This window comes from Hyla sarda, chromosome 6 (genome assembly GCF_029499605.1).
Source record: "Hyla sarda isolate aHylSar1 chromosome 6, aHylSar1.hap1, whole genome shotgun sequence".
In the NCBI taxonomy this organism is placed as follows: Eukaryota; Metazoa; Chordata; class Amphibia; order Anura; family Hylidae; genus Hyla; species Hyla sarda.
The window spans coordinates 251350177-251376547 of NC_079194.1; the positions used below are offsets into that span (position 1 = coordinate 251350177).

The 26371-nt window shown below is 41.8% G+C and overlaps 1 protein-coding gene and 1 long non-coding RNA gene across 6 annotated transcripts in view; one reads left to right on the forward strand and one right to left on the reverse strand.

The window, feature by feature from the left end:
- The window catches only part of LOC130276915 (uncharacterized), a 73336-nt gene extending 54856 nt beyond the window's left edge, over nucleotides 1-18480 (forward strand). Inside the window, exon 3 of the long non-coding RNA XR_008845295.1 lies at nucleotides 18223-18480. This is a non-coding gene — a long non-coding RNA (uncharacterized LOC130276915). The remainder of the gene's footprint in view (nucleotides 1-18222) is intronic.
- The window catches only part of TSPAN4 (tetraspanin 4), a 719066-nt gene that overhangs the window by 112281 nt on the left and 580414 nt on the right, over nucleotides 1-26371 (reverse strand). For all 5 annotated transcript variants that reach the window (XM_056526916.1, XM_056526919.1, XM_056526918.1 and 2 more), the window contains one exon: nucleotides 19678-19869. In XM_056526916.1, the coding sequence (XP_056382891.1) occupies nucleotides 19678-19869 (192 nt within the window). The remainder of the gene's footprint in view (nucleotides 1-19677; nucleotides 19870-26371) is intronic.

The following is a 26371-nucleotide window of genomic DNA, read 5'->3' on the forward strand; positions in this document are numbered from 1 at the left end:
TGTATTTGGTGCAGGAAGGTGTATTCTTAGGTGACTTTTCTCATTTATAATAGCACATATACTAGTAAAATATTGATGAATGCCCCTCTTAGGGTTTCCTTTGTAGCTAGTCTAACAATAGGGAAGGTAGCAGTTACAGTCACTGCCATGAGGCCATACACTTAGCGGTATTCAGTTAAATTCTCATTTAGCCGACAGCTATTTTTCTTGAAACCATCCCCCCCATCCCACATACAAATATGCATGCTCAGTTTGAATGAGCATGCATGTGTTCTCAAGAGACGGGAACAAACTGCTTCCTAATAGCTCTGGTGGCATCTTATTTCTCTTGAGAACAAAAGGGTTCATCTTTTAACATGCCCCGACCTTCTTTCCCCCAGCAGATGACATTGGGGGAAAGACGGTTGGGGCATGTTAAAAGTTGAACCCTTTTGTTCTCACCAGCACCAAGCACCTTTAATGGCTTTTCTGCCACATAAGACACCTGTATTGAAATTAGCAAATTTGCAGGCCCTGTTAGAGATATACATTGGGACCAAGGATTTTCCATTATGCCTCTTCTTTGCTGATTCCATCTTTACTCTTCCTCTCACTAGTGAGTCCCCATGTTGCCTCTAGTACCATGTCTATGCCGATGATACCCAACTGTACATCTCTTTCCATGTAATCTCTCCTGCACTACCACGTCCCCTCTTTACCTAAACAAACTCAATCTTCTACCATACTTATGACATATACCATATGATATCTTACTCAGTGTGAGAAATTCTGTGAGAGCTTCAAGCCTACTGTCTTAGGACTTTATGTCAGTTAAATTCTCTTTTATTTAGTCACTTTCCTAATTGTATCTTAAAGCGGTACTCCAGTGGAAAACATTTTCCAGAAAGTTAAACAGATTTGTAAATTACTTCTATTTAAAAATCTTAATCCTTCCAGTACTTATCAGCTGCTGTATACTACAGAGGAAGTTGAGTAGTTCTTTCCAGTCTGACCACAGTGCTCTCTGAGATTACCATAACACTGTGGCTAGCTTTTTTTGCCAACTTGTATTTCCTGTTTGACTTTTCTTTTTTTGACTACAAATCCCATAATTCCATTTTCCTCCCACACATCAGCCACCCCACCCATTGAAACATAAATGAGCTGCATCCATTCAAAAGACTTGTGACCCAATCAGGGTGCCTACAGCTGTTGCATTAGTTGCAGATTGATCTCTCTCCCACCAAGTGATCGCTCCACCCATTGAAGCAGACAGACTCCCTGTCATCAGCTGACTGGAAAAAATCTGAGACAACAGTCATTTTGTATGCTGATAAAAATAAATATTGGAGTGAACATCACAGAATAATTGTGAGGAAACTGTCACACACAGGTACAGACACTATATTATGAACTACACTAACTTAACAGCCCCTGTAGCATAGTCAAATAAAAAAAATCCTGGAATACCCCTTTAAATACTCTCCACCATACTGCACCTACAGCATCACTTCTGTAGTCTCTGATCACTCTACCTGTACTTTCCGATTTGCAGATAAATTGCATTTATTTTCTTCCATTATCTAAAACGTCAAGTTCAACAATGAGTCAAGTTTTCTTATATTTCTATACTATGTGCTTGTTGATCTCATACTTTAAACCACACATTGAGTTAAATATCATTTTCTTTTGAAGAAAACAGACCCTCTCCACACAAGGGGGGTAACCTCTGGCAACTCCGCACAATCTGTTCTTGAAAAGCAGGCAGGGGATTTTGTACATGATTATATTAGGTAGAAAAGCAATAAAGACATAATATGTTCTCTCAATGCCCTTGTTCTCTTACTTCTTCCATCTAAAAATTACATTTTACATGATCCAAGGAGTTTCATTAAGAGAGGAAAGAAATCAGCAATGTGCTTCCTTATTTCCAATAACTACTTGTAGGCGATTAGATGGTTGGAAGCACAGACAGAATATCCTACTGTTGAGAAGGAACAACTCTTTATGAGCTTCTTCCAGGATAAAAGACAGAGGCCATTAAATGGCCAAGAGATTTCAGACAGCAGGGTAACAGAGAAAGACACACCTCACCATACAATACACCTCAGAGTATTTATAGAGTACAGCTTTACTGACAATAAAGAAAGACTTTGGTGGCTGATAACAATGCTGTGCCATGGGGTACTTTACTACTCACACTTTATTACAGTAAATATAGTTGTAAGCAGTTTTACACTTTTTAGAGATAAAGCACCATAGCACAATGTGGAAAGATTCTCAAAGATAGAGCTAAGGGACAGTGATACATTTAATTAAGGTGGGAATACATTTTCAACAACTGTTGGCTGAAGCAACCGAACGTTCATGTGTTGTCTATGGGGTTGGGAGGAGTAAGCTGCAGCCAGACAGATCTGGTACCAGTTTATCCCTTTTAGAACAATAGGATTGGGTGGAAAAATTCCAACATGCCAGACCCTTCTCTCCACTGGGATCAACATCTGTTGGGAGTTCGCCATGCAACCTAGATTGCGTGCCAAAGCTAATGTGAATGGGACTGATGTGAATGAGGACATTCCCTGTACAGAGTTATGAAATATGTGGATGCTATAAAAACAATGGAAAAATGTATGTGTCACAGTCACACCCTATCGGTCCAGCAAAGACGCTAGAGAGAGTGTGATGGTGCAAGGGTTAAAGCTACCAGACTTTATCCACTACTAGTCCCAGCAAGTCACCAAATTAACCCTTTGATAAACGTGTTTCACCAGAGCTGCCTTCAGAAAGGTGAGCTCCTATATTTAGAGATCAAAGACCAGAGCTGATTAATTAAACATTTAATCTGATAAAAGGTATCATAGTGCTATGCATAAAAATAAACAAATGACTCACAGGTACAAAAATATACAAAAGTGCAGCAAGACAAGTTCAGAAAACAAAGACTTGAACCCTCACCCATGTCTTAGATTATACATTATACACAAATACAATTATAACACATGTATGATTCTATAATCAGGCCTTGGGCCTGACATTATGCTTGTGACAAAATCCTATGTATGTTATAGAAGTAATGTGTGAAGCATTATAAAACAAACAATCTTAACCACTTAGGGACCAAGGGCATACAGGTACGCCCTGACACTTAAGGACCAAAGGCGTACATGTACACCCGTGGGAAGTTCAGTCCCTGATGCGCGTGGACCGGACCGGCATGCCTACTGAAATCATTCAGCAGGCATCCCATGACAATGCCTGGGGGGGATCCTGAGACACCCCATGTCGGTGAATTTACACCGGCGATCTGTGGCGATTTTGGTCATACGGGTCACGTGTCACCCGATGACCCGGAACTGGAAGGTGATTGGCGGTGTACTATACGGCCAATCACCTCCTGTAGCTGGGGGGAGGTGGCGATCCCGTCACCTCCCCAGGAGCGCTGCTATTGGTCAGACAAGAGCAGCTGGCACAGAAGGGGTTAATATTCTGCAAGGGACCAGATCTGCGCCCCTCAGGGCTGAAGAAGTGTCCTCCAGTGTTCAATAGCTCAGGGTGAGTTTCCAATACAGGGACATTTTTTTTTTTTTGGTCGCAGTGTTTTTTTTTAATATTTTTTATTTATTATAATGGTGTGTGATTTCTAATCACAAGCCTTCATATAAAGTTTGCACCAAGTACATACACTACACACTCTCCCCCCCCCCCCCCCCACCACCACCACCACAGAAAAAAGGTGATGGCCCGCCGGGCATTTTCGGGGGAGGAGGCATATGCTTTACTTGCCTCCAACTCCAAATCTGCCAGTGAGTATGAGGAGGATCCTACTTTTCTGTGTTCTTCCTCGTCCTCCCCATCATCTAGAACTGATGATGATCCCCCTGCACGGCGGCGGAGACACCGCCAGGCGAGGCCACCCCCCCATGATAGTGACCCAGTGGCCGACACTAGTATGAGTGTCCATGCCGCTCGTAATAAGAGTCCGTCCCCCCAGACAAACGTACCGGAGCCCCCTTCCGGTGAACCTGTCTGGAGCCCCCCAGAGAGATATCAGCCATGGATTCCTGAGTTTGTTGGCGACTCAGGAATCCGAATTGACATGGCCGGATACACTGAAATAGACTAGTTTAGTTATTATTTCAGTGACGACTTTGTCAATCATATGGTGGAGCAAACAAACTTGTACGCCCAACAGTTCATTGCCCACCACCTAGATTCGTTTTTGGCTAGGCCCAATGGATCGTACACCATCAATGCTGCCGAAATGAGGACATTTTGGGGCCTCGTGCTGCATATGGGCCTAGTCAAAAAACTAAGTGTCAGGCAGTACTGGAGTGGGGACGTCGGCTTTACAGTATGGTCACGGCACGAAGGTGGTTCAAGGCCATTCGGAAATGCCTGCATTACACTGATAATGTGGCCTGTCCCTTCCCGAAATGACCCAGCCTATGACCAGCTTCACAAAGTGAGGCCAGTTATAGATCACTTTGGGGGACACATTTTTGGAGGCCTACGTACCCCTCAAGAGACTCATCTACAGAGAGCTCCCTATCAATTTTAAGGGGAGACTCATCTTCTGCCAGTATATTCCCTGAAGGCGGGAGCGGTATGGCGTGAAGCTCTACAAACTTTGTGAGAGTACCTCTGGGTACACTTACAAGTTTAGAGTATATGAGGGACGAGATTCCTGTATTGAACCCCCAGAATATCCCCCCACTCTGGGTTTTATTGGGAAAATCGTTTGGGACCTTGTGCACCCATTGCTGGATAAGGGTTACCAGCTTTACGTTGACAACTTTTATACCAGCATCCACCTCTTCACATCCATTGCCACCAGATCTCTGCTTTTGGGACCGTGCGAAAGAACCAGAGAGGCCTCCCTCTAAATTTACTCAGGACACCTATGCCCAAGGGTGAGTCCCGTGCCCTTACCCATGAAAATCTGTGGCTGGTCAGGTATAAGGATAAGAGGGATATCCTTATGCTGACCACGATTCATGGTAACGGCAGCTCACCTGTCCCTGTGCGAGGTACCACAACACCGGTCCTCAAGCCCGATTGTATTCTGGGCTGCAATCAGTATATGGGGGGAGTTGATCTCTCTGATCAAGTCCTCAAGCCATACAATGCCATGCGCAAAACATGGGTATGGTTTAAAAAAGTTACGGTTTACTTGGTACAGGTTGCCATGTACAACTCTTTTGTACTGTCCCAGTATGCTGGCAACACAGGGACATACCTCCAGTTCCAAGAAGTCCTAAGGGCCCTGATCTTCGGCGACCGGGAAAGAGCAGGCCGAAGTTCCCAAGGAACTGGTGTTATAGGTGCCAGGATTGTCACAGGCCAGCACTTTCCCCCACACTGGAACATAAAAAATGCAGAGCGTGTCACAAGAGGGGGATATGGAAGGACACCACCACTCAATGTGACACTTGCCCCGATCATCCGGGCCTCTGCATTAAAAACTGCTTCAGGGAATATCACACTTCCATGGAGTACTAAATTTTCCCTTTTCATTTTAATTTCCTATAATTTGACCCAAAAAACTTCAAAAACAAACAAACAAAAAAAACCTTATTAGACCTCTGGGGTCATGGGTCACTTTTTTATGTTGCCTCAAACAGGCACAGAGTACCCCACTTTACTAACTTAGTGTACCCCATGTAACGCTTCTTGAGGGGGGTCCTGCTGTTCTGGCTCCATAGGTAGCTCAGTAAATGCTTAAAGGAGTACTCTAGTGCAGAGTATTCCTGCTCCGTTCTGCCCGGGCTGCAAAATAAATGAATATGAACCATCACTCACCTCCCTGGGTTCCCGCGGAGCGCCACTACAGCTGTTCGGTCCTCCGGTGCATCTCCTTCATACTTCCGGATGTAACGAAGCATCACATGGCGCTCAGCCTATCACCGGCCGAGGCTGAACATCGCGGCGGCCGGCGATAGGCTGAGCGCCATGTGACGCTTCGTTACACACGAAAGTATGAAGATGATGGACCGGAGGACCGATCAGCTGTAGTGGCGCTCCACGGGAACCCAGGGAGGTGAGTGATGGTTCATTTTCATTTATTTTGCAGCCGGGGCAGAACGGAGCAGGAATACTCTGCACTAGAGTACCCCTTTAAGGCCCCTGACTGCGCTCCTGCTCTTCCGAGATCCGATGTGCACCTGCAGAGCAGTTTACATCCAGATATGAGGTATGTCCTTACTCCATTGAAATGTATCTACAAATTTATGGTGACATTTTTTCCTATTACCACTTGTGAAAATGAAAAATTTGGGGTAACCCCCAGCATTTTAGTGTAAAAAATCTAATTTTAATGAACATTTATCAAACACCTGTGGGGTGTTAAGGCTCACTGTACCCCATGTTACATTCCTTGAGGGGTGTAGTTTCCAAAATAGTATGCCATGGGTTTTTTTTTTTGCTGTTCTGGCACCATAGGGGCTTCCTAAATGTGACATGCCCCCCAAAAACCATTTCATCTAAATTTGCTTTCCAAAAGCCAAATGTGACGCCTTCTCTTCTGAGCATTGTAGTACGCCCGAAGTGCACTTGACGTCCACTCATGGGGCATTTCCATACTTAGAATAGATGGGGTTACACATTTTGGGGGGCATTTTCTCCTATTAACCCTTGTAAAAATGTAACATTTGTGGGGAAAAAAACAGCATTTTAGTGAAAAAAAAAGAATAATTTACACATCCGACTTTAACGGAAAGTTGTCAAACACCTGTGGGGTGTTAAGGCTCATTGTACCCCTTGTTATGTTCCTTGAGGGGTGTAGTTTCTAAAATAGTATGCCGTGTGTTTTTTTTGCTTTTCCGACACATAAGGGCTTCCTAAATGTAACATGCCCCCCAAAAACCATTTCAGAAAACCTCTCCAAAATCCCATTGTCGCTCTTTCCCTAATGAGCCCTCTACTGCGCCTGCTGAACACTGTACACACAAATATGAGGTTTTGGGGGGGATTTCTCTCCCTTTACCCCTAGTAAAAATTCAAAAACTGGGTCGCATTCAATATATAGTCCAGATACAGATAAAGTTCACCCAGGTGCAGCTAGGGAAAGACAGCTATCAGTCAGCAACCGGAGCGTAGTAAAACGACAACGCGGTTTAGCGTCAGTAACACATCATCCGGTTCCTCAAGGAACCAGATGATGCGTCACTGACGCAAAACCGCGCTGTTGCTCTACTACGTTCCGGCTGCTGGCTAATAGCTGTCTTTCCCTAGCTGCACCTGGGTCAACTTTATCTGTATCTGGACAATATATCGAATGCGTCCAAATATGTTATATACATGGACATCTCTTCATTCAAGATGAAAAAGATTTGGACTTTATTGGTGAGTACAGACATTCTTTCTTTTGTGGATTTACATGTGGAATTGCTGGTTCTACTAGTGTCTAGCACCCCATTGATGTTATCATTGTTCACCAGGTGCGCTACTGCTGTGCTGCACTAAAGCTGTCTCATAAGTGTGCAGTGCCCATCCACCACACTCTTGTTATTTGTATTACAAAGTAAAATTGTTGGCACAAAGGACAAGACCTCATATAGGTTTGTGGGTGGAAAATTGAAAGTGTTTTGATTTTCAGAAGGTGAGGAGGAAAAAAATGCAAAAATGAAAAATTGTTGAAGATTTAGAGCTGGGACAAGTGATATAGAGCTGGGACAAGATATCCCGAGACAGTGGGCCTGCTGGGCTTATCCTGTGGCACGTAGGCATCATGCTATGACTTATCACAAATCTGGTCTCCGAGTGTCCGAGAAGCATTGCTATGCCCCATTTCACAGGTAAGGCTTCCTGACTCTCGTGTTGTGAACCACTGAGAACTAAACTTTAGATGAGAAAACAATATTGTTCTGTGTACTCTCTAACCACTGATGGCTTCTGACTAGAAAATGAAATGTTTCATGGAGAATGGGATGGAAGCTGCATGGCTGTTATTTAAAGACGTGTCACAAAATAACCACACTTGCGCTGCCGCCATCACTGCGGTGTACACAAAGATAGTAAAATCAATTTGAGTTTCTGCTCAAACTGACATGGTAATTTTGTAGAATTCAGGGGCAAACATAATTCACTACATAAATACACCATGGGCTTTGTGTAATGCTCCCTATAGAAGAGATAAAGAGCTGATACATCGCCTCCCACAGATGGACAAAGGGCCTGATGGGGTACACAGGGTATTACCCTAACATTTTGGAGGAGGCGTACACGGATCTTATTGTGTTTATAGGGGCACTCGATAAGCAACCCCAATATGGGCGACCAGGAACTGCATAAGAAATGGATAGGTAAGGTTAATGCTTGTAACAAATGGCTTCCTGCTAGTCTATGTTGGGTCTGGTATTGTCTCTATGTAACACAATGGGATTAGGATGTCCGTTCTGTGATGCTGTATAAGTGTCTCTGATGTACATGCATGTGGAATGTGGAATGAGTAAGATGAACATGCTTGTGTAGTGTGCTTAGTGCCATGGTATGGGTAAGAATGATTGAATGCAATCAAATGTACAGGAAGAATTTGGCATTAGTAGTGAGAAGTCCTGGTTTACAATAATTGAGTGAAAGGTGTAGCAGTTAAATAAAAAAAAAATATTTAAGGGGATTACTATGGTAGTACTTTTATAAATCCAGTGGGCAATCAGGGGGCTTTTTGGAAAAGTCTAGTAAATTCTGTGTGCTGTGTGGAAGACATACCAAGGTAAAACTTGACACCTGGTGAATAATTGAATATTAAGGTAAGACATTGGCCCTCATTTACTTAGAAAATCGGGTTGTAAGTCTATCTTGCTTTCTTACCCGACTGCTTTTTTCCCCTGGTATTTATTATTATGTCGCATCCTGTTTGTCGCACTGGGTTTTGTTGGTTTTGGTTTCCAATTCCTCTGAGTTGTCGGGAAAAAAATCCACAACAATTCAACAAATTCGGGTTGGAAACCTTTATAAATACGTGGGAAAGCTCAGAAATGTCGGGTTACGCCCCTTTTTCGGGTTTGGGAGAATCCACATTGGGTCCGTCGGGAAACATTTTTGCATTGTGTCGCAGACTGGCACACGATGTCTGCGACATGTCCCAGACAAAGATGTGCCAAAAAACCCGACAAAAGAAGTCGGGTTTAGAATAGTAAATGAGGGCCATTCTGTGTGGTCTGGTGGATATTCAGTTATTAAAAGTAAGGTGCGGGACTATAATGTATGTTTGGCGGGTGACGTTACAGGGGCTGTGTCTGGCAGGTACTATAGCGTCAAACTATAAAGTTGATAGAGTACTATAGAGTTTATTGGGACTGTGTCTGGCGGGTGTGATTATCAGAACTTTGGGAAGTCTGGTGGACAACACAAACATTGTCAGGGCTTCTTGCGAAAGTTTGATAAATGACGTTGGGAGATTGATCAACTCCTGAAGTCAGACGGGAACCATCCAATGAGGGATGGGTTATTCACTGACTGCTGCAGAGGTAGTGAAAAAGGGAACTGCTGTACAAAGTTTGAAACAGGATATTGTTAACTTGGCTTTGAAGAAGCTTGTAGGAATGTCAAAAGAAGGTTAATGCATGGAAACATGGCTGAATGTCTGTGTGGAGAATAAAAGAAAGGCTATGATGGGAGTCGTAGCTGAATTGTGTCTGAATTATAGTCTGAGAAGCTGAGTATGATTGTCAATTATCTCTCTAAATATATAGACTTCCGTATTCGGTTGTCCAGAAAGCTGGAAGTTAGCAAATACCTTCAAGTAAGAGGAACAGCATGGGGGATGGGTATGTCTAAGATAATTGACAGAAATATCCTGATGCGGTGGACAGAAGTAAATAACAGTGTTATTCTTGAAAAGCAAAGTATTATCTAATTTTGAATTTGATTGAAGATTTAATTGAAGTAGTCCTATGCTATGAATGAAGAGAGTGAATAACTTAGGACTGAAGAAAGTTGTGTGTCTGTACTTTAGAAAAGTTGTGTGGCTGTATTTGTTGGTGAAGCTATATGATGTGTGTTAAAGGATGTTAAAAAAGAAAAGATAATTAGATCTGAATTAAGGCATTGGTTTCCGGTAATGTATTAAGTAATATAGAATATTAATAAATGAACATCAAAATTAAAGAATGTTTGTTTAGACTATGAAGATCACTACTGTAAAAATAATAACAACAATGATTGTATTACACCATGCAATGTTTTCTAAAAATGCTAATTCAGTACAACAAAATGTAACTAACATTAACATAGCAGAAAATGAATTAAAAACTAATTATACTCACAAGATTTTGTGTGTAGAATGTGTAAACTTGTGAGTATTGTGAGTTAAGTGATTGATAACAGATGCCTGGAAGTCATGTGATGTACGTATTTATATTAATGATTGACAGAAGACAAATGCATGAGAGAAAAATGTTGTAGGGATTCTTTTAAATTGGTATACAGTATAGGAAAAAATATCATGCGGTATTAAGGTTATTCGACTTTATTTAATTAATTTTTTCATAAGATTGTTTCCACAGATGTGCAGAATGGAAATCGGAAATGCAATTAATTTCCTTATTATATTTAGAAAAGAAAAAAAGAGAAACCTTAAGAAGTTTGGCCAAAGGAATAAATAAAATAAAGCAAAAAGAGAATATAAAAATGTTATCACTATAAATTAATAGTATAATGTTATTTTACATAACCACCTAAAATCGCCAAATGTTTTATATGAGCATTGGAGGGGAATTTTATACCGTATATACTCGAGTATAAGCCGACGATTTTTCCTGCTGAAAATACCCCCCTCGGCTTATACTCGAGTGAACTCTCCGCCTGTCAATCCCTTTCAGTGGTCTTCAACCTGCGGACCTCCAGATGTTGCAAAACTACAACTCCCAGCATGCCCGGACAGCCATCGGGAACCCAGGGAGGTGAGTGATGGTTCATTTTCATTTATTTTGCAGCCGGGGCAGAACGGAGCAGGAATACTCTGCACTAGAGTACCCCTTTAAGGCCCCTGACTGCGCTCCTGCTCTTCCGAGACCCGATGTGCACCTGCAGAGCAGTTTACATCCAGATATGAGGTATGTCCTTACTCCATTGAAATGTAGCTACAAATTTATGGTGACATTTTTTCCTATTACCACTTGTGAAAATGAAAAATTTGGGGTAACCCCAGCATTTTAGTGTAAAAAATCTAATTTGAATGAACATTTATCAAACACCTGTGGGGTGTTAAGGCTCACTGTACCCCTTGTTACATTCCTTGAGGGGTGTAGTTTCCAAAATAGTATGCCATGTGTTTTTTTTTTTTTTGCTGTTCTGGCACCAAAGGGGCTTCCTAAATGTGACATGCCCCCCAAAAACCATTTCATCTAAATTTGCTTTCCAAAAGTCAAATGTGACGCCTTCTCTTCTGAGCTTTGTAGTGTGCCCGAAGTGTACTTGAAGTCCACTCATGGGGCATTTCCATACTCAGAATAGATGGGGTTACACATTTTGGGGGGCATTTTCTCCTATTATCCCTTGTAAAAATGTAACATTTGTGGGGAAAAAAACAGCATTTTAGTGAAAAAAATAATAATTTACACATCCGACTTTAACGGAAAGTTGTCAAACACCTGTGGGGTGTTAAGGCTCATTGTACCCCTTGTTATGTTCCTTGAGGGGTGTAGTTTCTAAAATAGTATGCCATGTGGGTTTTTTGCTTTTCCGACACATAAGGGCTTCCTAAATGTGACATGCCCCCCAAAAACCATTTCAGAAAACCTCTCCAAAATCCCATTGTCGCTCTTTCCCTTCTGAGCCCTCTACTGCGCCTGCTGAACACTGTACACACAAATATGAGGTTTTGGGGGAGATTTCTCTCCCTTTACCCCTCGTAAAAATTCAAAAACTGGGTCGCATTCGATATATTGTACAGATACAGATAAAGTTCACCCAGGTGCAGCTAGGGAAAGACAGCTATCAGTCAGCAACCGGAGCGTAGTAAAACGACAACGCGGTTTAGCGTCAGTAACACATTATCCGGATTCCTCAAGGAATCAGATGATGCGTCACTGACGCAAAACCGCGCTGTTGCTCTACTACGTTCCGGCTGCTGGCTAATAGCTGTCTTTCCCTAGCTGCACCTGGGTCAACTTTATCTGTATCTGGACAATATATCGAATGCGTCCAAATATGTTATATACATGGACATCTCTTCATTCAAGATGAAAAAGATTTGGACTTTATTGGTGAGTACAGACATTCATTCTTTTGTGGATTTACATGTGGAATTGCTGGTTCTACTAGTGTCTAGCACCCCATTGATGTTATCATTGTTCACCAGGTGCGCTACTGCTGTGCTGCACTAAAGCTGTCTCATAAGTGTGCAGTGCCCATCCACCACACTCTTGTTATTTGTATTACAAAGTAAAATTGTTGGCACAAAGGACAAGACCTCATATAAGTTTGTGGGTGGAAAATTGAAAGTGTTATGATTTTCAGAAGGTGAGGAGGAAAAAAAATGCAAAAATGAAAAATTGTTGAAGATTTAGAGCTGGGACAAGTGATATAGAGCTGGGACAAGATATCCCGAGACAGTGGGCCTGCTGGGCTTATCCTGTGGCACGTAGGCATCATGCTATGACTTATCACAAATCTGGTCTCCGAGTGTCCGAGAAGCATTGCTATGCCCCATTTCACAGGTAAGGCTTCCTGACTCTCGTGTTGTGAACCACTGAGAACTAAACTTTAGATGAGAAAACAATATTGTTCTGTGTACTCTCTAACCACTGATGGCTTCTGACTAGAAAATGAAATGTTTCATGGAGAATGGGATGGAAGCTGCATGGCTGTTATTTAAAGACGTGTCACAAAATAACCACACTTGCGCTGCCGCCATCACTGCGGTGTACACAAAGATAGTAAAATCAATTTGAGTTTCTGCTCAAACTGACATGGTAATTTTGTAGAATTCAGGGGCAAACATAATTCACTACATAAATACACCATGGGCTTTGTGTAATGCTCCCTATAGAAGAGATAAAGAGCTGATACATCGTCTCCCACAGATGGACATAGGGACTGATGGGGTACACAGGGTATTACCCTAACATTTTGGAGGAGGCGTACACGGATCTTATTGTGTTTATAGGGGCACTCGATAAGCAACCCCAATATGGGCGACCAGGAACTGCATAAGAAATGGATAGGTAAGGTTAATGCTTGTAACAAATGGCTTCCTGCTAGTCTATGTTGGGTCTGGTATTGTCTCTATGTAACACAATGGGATTAGGATGTCCGTTCTGTGATGCTGTATAAGTGTCTCTGATGTACATGCATGTGGAATGTGGAATGAGTAAGATGAACATGCTTGTGTAGTGTGCTTAGTGCCATGGTATGGGTAAGAATGATTGAATGCAATCAAATGTACAGGAAGAATTTGGCATTAGTAGTGAGAAGTCCTGGTTTACAATAATTGAGTGAAAGGTGTAGCAGTTAAATAAAAAAAAAATATTTAAGGGGATTGCTATGGTAGTACTTTTATAAATCCAGTGGGCAATCAGGGGGCTTTTTGGAAAAGTCTAGTAAATTCTGTGTGCTGTGTGGAAGACATACCAAGGTAAAACTTGACACCTGGTGAATAATTGAATATTAAGGTAAGACATTGGCCCTCATTTACTTAGAAAATCGGGTTGTAAGTCTATCTTGCTTTCTTACCCGACTGCTTTTTTCCCCTGGTATTTATTATTATGTCGCATCCTGTTTGTCGCTCGTGGGTTTTGTTGGTTTTGGTTTCCAACTCCTCTGAGTTGTCGGGAAAAAAATCCACAACAATTCAACAAATTCGGGTTGGAAACCTTTATAAATACGTGGGAAAGCTCAGAAATGTCGGGTTACGCCCCTTTTTCGGGTTTGGGAGAATCCACATTGGGTCCGTCGGGAAAAATTTTTGCATCGTGTCGCAGACTGGCACACGATGTCTGCGACATGTCGCAGACAAAGATGCGCCAAAAAAACCCGACAAAAGAAGTCGGGTTTAGAATAGTAAATGAGGGCCATTCTGTGTGGTCTGGTGGATATTCAGTTATTCAAAGTAAGGTGCGGGACTATAATGTATGTCTGCCGGGTGACGTTACAGGGGCTGTGTCCGGCAGGTACAGCCATCGGCTGTCCGGGCATGCTGGGAGTTGTAGTTTTGCAACATCTGGAGGTCCGCAGGTTGAAGACCACTGAAAGGGATTGACAGGCGGAGAGTTCACTCGAGTATAAGCCGAGGGGGGTATTTTCAGCAGGAAAAATCGTCGGCTTATACTCGAGTATATACGGTATAAAATTCCCCTCCAATACTCATATAAAACATTAGGCGATTTTAGGTGGTTATGTAAAATAACATTATACTATTAATTTATAGTGATAACATTTTTATATTCTCTTTTTGCTTTATTTTATTTATTCCTTTGGCCAAACTTCTTAAGGTTTCTCTTTTTTTCTTTTCTAAATATAATAAGGAAATTAATTGCATTTCCGATTTCCATTCTGCACATCTGTGGAAACAATCTTATGAAAAAATTTATTAAATAAAGTCGAATAACCTTAATACCGCATTATATGGGAGTTGTAGTTTTGAAACATCTGGAGCTCTGCAGATTGAAGACCACTGCCAAGCCTTCGTCATCATCCAGACACCCCCTTTAGTTTTCTACTCACTTCTCCTCGGTGGGAAGGAAGGGTGAGCTGGTCCGGGCCATCTATGCTGCAGGGACCGTCTGGTGGGGAGGGTTAGTCGTTCCGGGCTGTTCATCTTCACCGGGAGGCCCTCTTCTCCTTGACAACGATGCACAGGGACATTCATGCGCAGGGATGATGAAGGGGGGGGGGTGATGAAAGGGTGATGATGTCGGGGGTCTCAATGATGACAGGGTGATGATGACGGGGTCTGGATGATGACAGGGTGATGATGAAGGGGGGATGATGACAGGGTGATGATGACGGGGGTGTTAATGTTGGGGGTCTGGATGATGACAGGGGGGATGATGACATGGGGGGGGGATGATGTATTTCCCACCCTAGGCTTATAGTCGAGTCAATAACTTTTCCTGGGTTTTTGGGGTGAAATTAGGGGCCTCGGCTTATATTCTGGTCGGCTTATACTGGAGTGTATACGGTAATTTTTCTAAGAGCTCTGTGTATTTTTGAGTTTTGTTTACATTATTTATGATAAAGTTGATGGGCCCATTGTATATTGTATGTCTTGTAAGTTGAGTTATTGAAGCATGTCTGAATGTTACATGTTATGGGTGTATGGTATGTCTCTTGATGCTGAGACCCATGAACACAACCAGTTAGTAGATGTTTAATTTTATAAATATAATTTTGTTAAATTTTAAAGTTGGTGTTAGGCAACAACCCAAGACTAAGAATTTGTAAAGACGCAGACTCAAAAGGGGTGGTGACCAGTGATGTAGAGGAGTGGGAGGAGAAAGGTGGGGCCTTATAGGGATACTGACAGCCTCCTCTCCTGAAACACCAATTCATAGTAGACTTGAAGGAAACATATATACTGATTAAAATTGAGTATGTTTATGGTATGAGTATATGCAAGGTAATCCATCTAAAGTTTATAATAAATCTATTTATGTAACATTAATTTAAATGGCTATTGCACCCTACAAAAATAAGATAATATAAGATAAAGATTCTGAAAGAAAAGATTGATCTTAGGTAGATGTGCTTTCCTTGACACTATGAATAATTTTGTTAAATATATAAGGTTTAAAGTTTAAGAGCCTGATAGAATATCAGATAATCTATGATGGTTAATGAAGAGTGTGAAATGTTAGCTTACTCCAAGTTATACAAAAATGTAATCCATAAGACAAGATATATATGGTAATCACACAGAATGATGTTCCAATACAAATAAACCAACTTCTCTCTCTGAGCTGTGAGGTCAGAGAGCAGAATTGAGGGTATTCACTGAGATGAGTAAGATGGCGGAAGGTAAATGTGTAAACTGATTATAGGTACACTTGAGGTCGCTCGACATGTATGGGCCTATTGGTGAAGTAGAAATTTTGTTGAATACTTGGGTTAACCAATGAAAATGTAGAACCTAGTATTCAAATGTTCAAAATCTTACAGCTTCCAAAGAAAGTGGCCATCATGAAGTTTAGGCCTATATGAAGGAAACAACCCCAGTAAAGGGGGACCAGATGGTGGAAAAGGCTGCCAAGGCTGCAGAGCTCCTGTCCTCCCCACAGTTATGATACAGAGTGTACAGGTGGATGGAGAAGTGTGGATCTGTCTGGTTAGGTCTCTTACAGGAACCCGCAATGCATGCTGAGAGAGACCAATGGAAGAAGAAAGAGGTGGTACAGGGCAAAGACGGCATTTAGAGAGTTGGTAAGAAACTGTGAGTGCCAACAGTCTTGTACCCCAAGATGACTATGGTTACTTATACAGCCATGTACAGTAAGCGAGGGAAACTGTGTGTATATAAAGTAATGTCCTTACATTGGGTGGCCTCACGATTCAACAATGCAGAAAGAAGGTTTGCACAGACTTGCATCTGTTATGACATAGGTAAAACATTAAAAGGTACCTGTGACATTCTATGACCATCTTACCTGTTCCATGAGTAGACTTCATCTTCCTGCCTAAGGTGGACCAATATAAGTATGTCCTTGTCTGACTGTACATAATAATAGACAATTGTATAATGATATGAAATCTTGGATATCCAATTTTTGTATATGTTACTCATTCCGTAAAGTCTAATTATTGAGTGTATGAACAAATGAAGAAAAAGACACCCAGATATAACGATTCTGTCCAAATGCATTCAACTGCACCATAGATGAAAAATATACACCAGCCATTGGAAAAGACTTCTTCAGTTGTTATAATCTAATTGTATGGACTATGGACTTGATCAACTATCGAAGACGATGTGGCAATATGTTTATAAACATCATGAATGATTAGAAGGATGAATAATGAATGAAATTGTTGGTTCTTTACATAATTGATAGATCTATGTTGTATATTGCAATTCAGAAGAGGGGCTAATATCCAAAGTGAAATTATGTTTAAAAGGGGGAAATTACATGGTAATTTTGTAGTATTCGGGGGTATACATAATTCACTATATAAATACACCATGGGCTTTGTGTAATGCTCCCTATAGAAGAGATAAAGAGCTGATACATCGTCTCTCCAAGAATAGTCTTGTTGTATTGAGCCATTACCCAATAAGCTGTGTTTGCACTTCCCATAAGAGAAGATGCTATATATATATATATATATATATATATATATATATATTTGTCTGTCCTTAGAAGGTTTTGTCTAAACTGTTTAATCTGCTTTACTGTAAATGGAAACACATCATTGTACCATCGGTTGACATATTACTGAGGACATAAATAAAAAGGCATGGGCAGCAGTCAAGTGAGCAGAGCTAAGGTTGCCACCATGGTAGAATGAGCTGTGTGTGGTGTGTCTTTCCTTGTATGAATGTATGTATGTATGAATGAATGAATGTATGAAAAGTGCCTGATGGGGTACACAGGGTATTACGAACAAAACCCTCCTGAGTTGAGCTATAAAGTGTGATTTTATTTCCTGCTCTGCCCTCGGCTCCTGACTTCTCTTCTGTAACATTGCATGCTGCAGTTGCTCAGTATTTGAGCACGGAGGATTGAATGTCACACAGCTGGCATCCTCTGTAAGATCACTGTTAACCTTTCTGCTCTGTGTACTGACACTACACATAAAGGGGCAAACTTTGGGTAACAGAGGACAACTGTGTCTTTTCTAAGAGGATCAATACTGAAAAATATAGGACTTTATTAACCTGAACGCCAGCTACAAACCTAAAGAAATATTTATACATGTTAGGCCACAGGGTGAATTTCCATTTTTATGGTGGATTTCAGCACATTAGAGTCTTGAGACAAAACGTGTATACACTCAGAAAATAGTCACTAGCTGACTACATTCAGGTCACTGAAATGAATAGGGCCCTTACATCTTATTTTGCTGATGTATCCACTCCAGGGAGGAGGGCACAAATGTGATGTGAATGAGACCTTAAAGATCCCAACAAACTATAAGCAATATGCCACCCACAGGAGTCATAGTGTATCCAATTTCACAGTTTAATTTCTATTGGATCCTGTATGAATGCTCCATCTGATCCCATGAAGTATTCATTTTAGGCAAGAATATGACCATCTAATAGTGAGCCTTATATTGATACAACAAAATGATTTCCTGTCTTGACAGAAAGAAGATGATCTGGAAGTATAAAAGCAAAGGAACAAACGGAGGAGCATTATGTGTCATAAAATTACTTTAACTTAAGAGAATAATTAAAGGAACAAACAAAGGCCGGCGTGCATTAAACAATATAAAATGGGATAAACAGAACACCATATACTGCTGCCCTGGAGCGTATATAGTATATGCATATATCTTGTAATCAATGGTACAAAGATGAAATCCACTATGCTGTTGTCGTAGGATAGCGATGATCGTTGGGCCCTGATCCGCAGTCAGTTAAGAAAACGTTGTTGTCGTTTACAAGTTTAATAATCCAATAACACATTTCGAGTATGGAACCATTTGTCAGAAACCAATCTGACGAAGGGTTCCATACACAAAACGCATAATTGGATTAATAAACTTGTGAATTACAACAAAGATTTCTTCTTGCACTCCACGCCGATGTAGCGTCTTTTTCTTGCCTACTTGATAAAATTACTTTCGGATGAGTATTGACACGAATGATAATCTGCTCACTTTTTGGTGCTCTGGGCACATCACCGCTTTTTAGTAATTTCATTCCTGGAGCTGCCTTTATCCACAGTCTATTTCTCCTGACAAATTCCTGGAGAAATAGCAACAAGAACAGATGCTTTTGAGGCAATATCTGGCTGGAGACCGTCAAGAAACCGGGCAGAGAATAAGAAATAATAAAAAGCAATTTATTTTAAGATAGCAGACAAAGCATTTCGAGAGCCTGCTGCTCTCTTCATCAGGTCCTCTCTGCGCCTCAGAAACCTTCATACTTGTTGCGATTTCTTTAGATCTTTGCCTCAACATTGCTTGACAGAAACAAGATGATTTTGAGACTTATCAATTGGAAATACCTTTTATATGACAAATTCAAGAACTTGTACCTCCTTGTACCTTTATAAATGTATAACAAACACAGAAAAAACTAGTGGCACCGGTACCTTACTGTACAGCTCCACAAGATGGACAAAGTAGGTATGCCGGAAAGCAGCCAGAAATATTCAGAAATCGGTGGTGCTAGGACAATGAAAGACGTAGTAAATGCAATGTAGTACACAAGAAAAACTGACGTCCTGCACTCACCATGTAGATTCTGGACCTTCAGCTCCCAACTCGGGCTGCTAATTCGGCATCGGAGACGAGGTAGCGCCACACTACCTTGTCTCCGATGCCGGATTATCAGCCCGAGATGGGAGCTGAAGGTCCAGAATCTACACAGTGAGTGCAGGACGTCAGTTTTTCTTGTGTACTACATTGCATTTATAAATGTATGATAATAGCCCTATAATATCTGGCATTTATATTTTACAGCTTTGCTGCACTTCAACATTCTCATTTGTAGCTCGTGACAGATCTCTTTAAAGGTATTGTTCACTGTGCCTTGTTTTTCTTTATTATGAGGATGTCCAGTACTATACAACTCCCACCAAGCCCCGAACTTACGCTCAGCAGTAGGTATTTGTTCTCTTTTATAGCACCGATGCAGCCCAGGAATCCCACGATCATCACGATAGTTCCTGTAGCTATTAACAAGTTGGCAGCAGACAGTGAAGGGAAAGAGGAGGAGAGCGTGGCAAAGTTCCCCTGCGTGACAGCCAACCAGATACCGACTCCAAGGATCCCACATCCTCCAAGCTGCCAAGACACAAGAGAAAAAAAATGATGATGAACAATTTCTGTATGTAAGAACAGTCTGAAACAGCCTTAGACTCACTGCGGCCCCTGCTTAATCATTCATAAAGGCCCAGTCATTTTATCAACACATATTTTTTGGATTGGGGGAACAAAAAAAAAAAAAAAGTGAAGCGTTCTCTTCTGAGCCAAGTACACTGCTTGCTGCAAAGCAAACTTGTTATTCCCACGATGTTTGTAAAAGTATTTGCTACAGTTCAAAGAGAAGCACCAGGGGCCCAGCAGTAATATACAGCACATTCACTTTCCGAGGCATTTACAGCTGTCTACTAAAAGCCAAGGTGATCAATATTGTGCCGTCCAGGTGAAATACTGAGGGGGATTTCTGACATCAAAGGGGGATAAGGGCTACTCAAAGGCGTGAAACAAAAATGCAGCAGAATAACTTTAGCGGTGAAGTCATTTTTTACTTTAAAAGACAAAAACAAAGCTGCAGTGCTGAGGGCAGAAAAGTGTAGTACAAGACATGCTTTACATTTACTATGCTCTGTAGACATGTTTATGTGGCCTTGACAGCTTAAAAGGGTACTCCTGTGAAAACCTTTTTTCTTTTAAATCAACTGGTGGCAGAAAGTTAAACATATATGTAAATTACTTCTATTAAAAAATCTTAATCCTTCCTGTACTTATTAGCTGCTGAATACTAATGAGGAAATTCTTTTCTTTTTGGAACACTGATGACATCACGAGCACAGTTCTCTCTGCTGACGTTATTATAATAATAATGCTTTATTTATTGTTGTCCTTAGTGGGATTTGAACCCAAGTCCCCAGCAGTGCAAGGCAGCAGTGCTAACCACTGAGCCACCATGCTGCCCTTAGCTTACATCTGCTATGCATGGTTGCTAAAATGGACAGAGATGTCAGCAGAGAGCACTGTGCTTGTGATGTCATCAGTGTTCCAAAAAGAAAGGAATTTCCTCTGTAGCATTCAGCAGCTAATAAGTACTGGAAGGATTAAAGGGGTACTCCGCCCCTGGCATCTTATCCCCTATCAAAAGGATAGGGGATAAGATGTTAGATCGCCGCGGTCCCGCTGCTGGGGACCCCGGGGATTGCCGCTGCGGCACCCCGCCATCATTACTGCACAGAGCGAGTTCGCTCTGTGCGTAATGACGGGCGATACAGGGGCCGGAGCAGCGTGACGTCATGGCTCCGCCCCTCATGACATCACGGCTGGTCCCCTTAATGCAAGTCTATGGCAGGGGGTGTGACGACCGTCACGCCCCCTTCCCATAGACTTGTATTGACGGGGGCGGAGCCGTGACGTAACGATGCTCCGGCCCCTGTATTGCCCGTCATTGCGCGCAGAGCGAACTCGCTCTGTGCAGTAATGATGGCGGGGTGCCGCAGCGGCGATCCCCGGGGCTCCCCAGCAGTGGGACCGCAGCGATCTGACATCTTATCCCCTATCCTTTGGATAGGGGATAAGATGTCTAGGGGCGGAGTACCCCTTTAAGATTTTTTAATAGAAGTAATTTACAAATATGTTTAACTTTCTGCCACCAGTTGATTTAAAAGAAAAAAGGTTTTCATCGGAGTACCCCTTTAAGAAAGCGTCTAAAAAAGGAGACTTGGATAAAAAAAAATAGTTGTAAACTGTGACAAATGTACTAAAGATGTCTGCCTTATTCAAAATATGTATTGGAAAAATATTTATAGATTCAGAGATCTCATGACAGTAATGATAAAACCAATGACTGACTAGTGTAATACCACACTAATCTAATGGCCAGAACTGAAAGTACTATACGGATCTATTAAGAATGTAATTAAGGCAATTATGTGGGGACCAATGTGGTGGCTTGTCTGTCTGGAGAGATCTATATACACCACAGTAAGAGTCTTCTGTCACACTTACTCTGTGGGGGAGATTTATCAAAACCTGTCCAGAGGAAAAGTTGCCGAGTTGCCCATAGCAACCAATCAGATCGCTTCTTCCCTTTTGCAGAGGCCTTGTTAAAAATGAAAGAAGCAATCTGATTGGTTGCTATGGGCAGCTCAGCAACTTTTCCTCTAGACAGGTTTTGATAAATCTCCCCCTATGTGTTTAGGACACTCTGCACCAAGGCGTATTTCCTCCCTCTATGAGCAAGGCTATGATGGTCTTTACAGTGATCCCTCAACTTACAATGGCCTCAACATACAATAGTTTCAACATACAATGGTCTTTTCTGGACCATTGTAACTTGAAACCAGACTCAACATACAATGCTATGGAATCTGCGAAACATGTCAATGACTGGAAGAACCAACCAATCAGAATGGATATTTCACTGGTAAAACCCCTGTATTCCTAAAGTGCATGCACTGACCGGTGTCTGGTAGCGCCCCCTACAGTACAGGGAGGTATTACATGTTCTGTACTACTCTTTACCTCTGCCAGGGTTAGCTGCTCCTTTGGGCATCAGGTGAGGGCGGCTCCATTTTCCTTTTTTTTTTTAGGACACTGCGTGTTCTGTACAGGACCCTGAAGAAGCTCCTGTCCTCTACATAGACCAGTGTTTCCCAAAGAGGGTGCCTTCAGCTGTTGCAAAACTACAACTCCCAGCATGCCCGGACAGCCTTCGGCTGTCCGGGCATGCTGGGAGTTGTAGTTTTGCAACACCTGGAGCCACCCTGGTTGGGAAACACTGAAATAGACAGCTCCCAGCTCCCAGCAGCTCTTTCTTACTTTTATATGTAAGGACTTACTTTATCTATATTAGTTATCTACTTATTTTTCTTTAATCCTCGCTTTTTCCTATTTTTGGATGACATTTTGGTGGCTTCAGAACCAATTACCAGGTTTCCATAGAGTTCTGGTCTCAACATACGATGGTTTCAACATACAATGGTCATCCTGGAACCGATTAATATTGTAACTTGAGGGACCACTGTATTTCCTAACCAGGTAAAGACTCCCCTGACTCTTATCATTTCTCTATGGACATCAGATATGAGGTTGTTGGCAAGAACCTTTGCAGACAATCTGACCTCATCTCTTCCCTAATATATCTTGTCCAGTCTGCCCTTATGCCTAATAGATTCCCTTCCCATAACCTTTGCAGAGTTTACATCACCTTACAAGCACGCAGAGCTGATGATGGTAGAGCTGCGGTCCTCTCACTTGACACGGCCAAAGCATTTGACAGCATTGAGTAGGAATATTGATGGGGTGCTATGCAGCTTTGGCTCAAATTTTATGGCCTGGGTACACCTTTTATATGTGAGGACCGATGTGTTTTGTGCCACATGTGGCATAGCAGGTGGCCACTAAGGGGCATAACTGACCTGAAAGAGGTGTGGCCTCAGAGGGACTTAAGGTGGAAAAAAAAGGTACCCCAGAATTTTGGTGCACATTAATAAGCCAAAAATATCTCGTCTAAATTTACTCTACACAGTCCATGAATGGAAGAGATTTATGAAATAGCATGCACCACAAATCTGGCACACTTGTAGACTGTCTACGTTTACACTGTCAAACAATGACACCACTTTTATATCTCTGGGCCATTGAGTGCTGGCCAAATGGTGGGATTGGGTGTTGAGATATCACGGCTGAGGAGGAGCTGTTCAGACTATGCACTGGAGGGGGTTAGCAAACCAAAGACTCACCCCTACTCCATGTCTCTTCTGCTTCTGGCTCTCTTCCAGAGCACAATTGGTTTCCCCTCTGATGTCAGGTGGTTTTAAGGTTTATATATACAGTGGTCCACCAACATACGATGGCCCCAACATACGATCATTTCAACATATGATGACCTCTCAGAGCCTATTGTATGCTGAAGGCAGCATCCAAATACGATGCTGCTGTGTGTCGGGGTCATCGCAAAAACGGCTATCCGGCAGCGCTGACTGCTTCATGTGCCCATTTCTGCCTGACTGAGCTCCGCCCACAGTATAATCGTGTGTTTTTCCTCCCCGGCATACAGGAGGAGGAGGAGACGCTGTCCATGCAGTGATCACTGAGCGACTCTAGAAGCAGGCGGGACCTGGGCACTCACTGACAGCAGCTGGATTCTATGAGTACCTTCCTCTGTCCTCCTCTCCTGGGACTAAGATTCGCCTGGATACACAATACACCCCATACATCAATGTTTCCCAACCAGTGTGCCTCCAGAAGTTTCAAAACTGCAACTCCCAGCATGCTCAGACAGTCAATGACTGTACAGACATGCGTGGAGTTTTAGTTATGCAATTGCTGGAGGCACACTGGTTTGTTAAACACCCCCCATACACTCAACATACAATGGTCGTCCTGGAACCAATTACCAGTTTTCCATACAGATATGTACTCAAAATACGATGGTTTCAACATACAATATTAATTGGTTCCAGGAGAACCATTGTATGTTGAGGGACCACTGTGTATGTGTATATGTAGATATATATATATACACACACACACATTTTTTCCTTGGTCCCTACATCCCCCTGTAGTTGACTTTGGAGCAGATCACTTACTCCTCCTCCTTTATTACTACAGAGTTATAGTCACTGTAGCGATGTTTATCACATATAGTAAACTCTGCTCTATGCACAAATCCGGATGAATCCTTTATGTATCTTTAAACAACAGGAAAACAAATTATGAGTTTACACAACCCAGCTATCCCCTTTCTCTATAGACAGCTGAGATCTATATATACGGCTCGCAGCAAGAACAATAGCTAATTGTGAGCGGTAACACCCAGCGCATTACCCGCTAATCCCTCATGTCTCCTCACAAGAGGACATGGCTACTGTTTGCATCTAATGCCAGGATTTGGTCTTCAGCAAGATTTTCAGGAAAAAGGATTATCGACAAATCCGAGATATAAGTGACTACAGAAGAGAGAACAATGGAAACAATCTAGAGGAAAACATGCATCCCCTACTATAGACAAAGATGTGTGCTGAGCCTGGAACATGAAGCAGGATACCTGAGAATATTGGATGGCATATAACAGGACTCTAGATCTCAAGAGGTTAAAATGTAATATTTGCAAAGCAGGAAACAGCTTGCCTATAAGATCAGTGGTCTACAATGTAATCCTTTATATCCAGCCTATTCCAATTAATATTCAGTCCGTTTTATGGCTGACAGTTCTCTTCATATTAGAAAAAATAAAATAGCGTGATATGTAAAAGTACCCTTAATAAAGAAATGATTTTATATGTACATTTTGTTGCAGTAACACTGGATCTGCAGGAAAGTCTTAAAATTAAACTCAACCTGTTTGCAAAAACTTTTAATATAATAATACTTTTTATGTATATTTGAAATATATAATGGTTAAAAAGTGTGTATAATATGGGGGAATAAAATACTGTCCCTGCAGCTATTACCTTTATTTCTCTGTACAAAGACAAAATACAGTAAATGTGGTCAGGACAAGCAGGACTCTGTGCAGGCGGTTTACCGGTGCTTACACCATGCGCAATTCACCCACATATATTATACAGGAACAAGTTAGAGCTGTTTTGACTCCACCCACACTACTTATTGAAAAAAATGTAAATAAATGTTTGCACATTTTACCAATAGCACAACCATTTGATACCACAATGATAACCCCTCCTCCCATTGCTCCTATTTATCAGCCATACCTATTACTACATAGCTAGGAAGATTTGCCATCTAGGATTCAATGAAAGCTCGGTAACACCTACTAAGACAGCTAGCACCGTACTAGCAACATAAGTCACCCTGTTCCTAAGAAATAGACAAGCCGAAACTAAAATATTACTAAACAGTCATTCTAACAGCTTCCCTAAAGAAGAGAAATTAAATACGTACAGTGACCATGTGTTAGGTCACGATGGATGAGCTACTGTAACATTACATTTCTTTATCGCTCAAGGGTACATTCACACATCCAGGATCTGCTGCATATTTTTGCTGCATACTTTGTGCAGCTGATTTTGATACCAATTAACTTCAATGGGTAGCAAAATCAGCTGCAGAAAATATGCAGCAGATCCTGTACGTGTGAATGTACCCTAAGGGTGCGTTCCCACCTGGCGTATACACAGCGTATTTCACGCTGCACAAAATTTACGCCAGCAGCGGGAAATATGCTGCATATTCCTTGCTCACTATACACACAGGGCTTTCTGGCGGCAGCCCTGTGTGTGCAGTGAGTTTTGGAGGCGGAGCTGCACGTCACAGTCACGCCAGCACACGGCCCCGCCTCCAAAACTCACTACACACATAGGGTAATTTGCGGCGCTGACCAGGAGAAGACACGTCCGGTAAGTAAAAAGGATTTATTCAAATGCAACGCGTTTCACCACGCTACCAATTAATCCATGTAAATAGAATTAATTGGTATATTTTAAAAGGAATAAAAGCCATACTTGATGTTGCAAATGAGATAAGTCGTTCCTTTTGGTGAAAGTACATAGTATTTGTTAAAATTAGTGTTATATATGGGTGAGTTTTGAGACACAGGACTATTGTAAAAGAGAGGTGGTTACTGTAA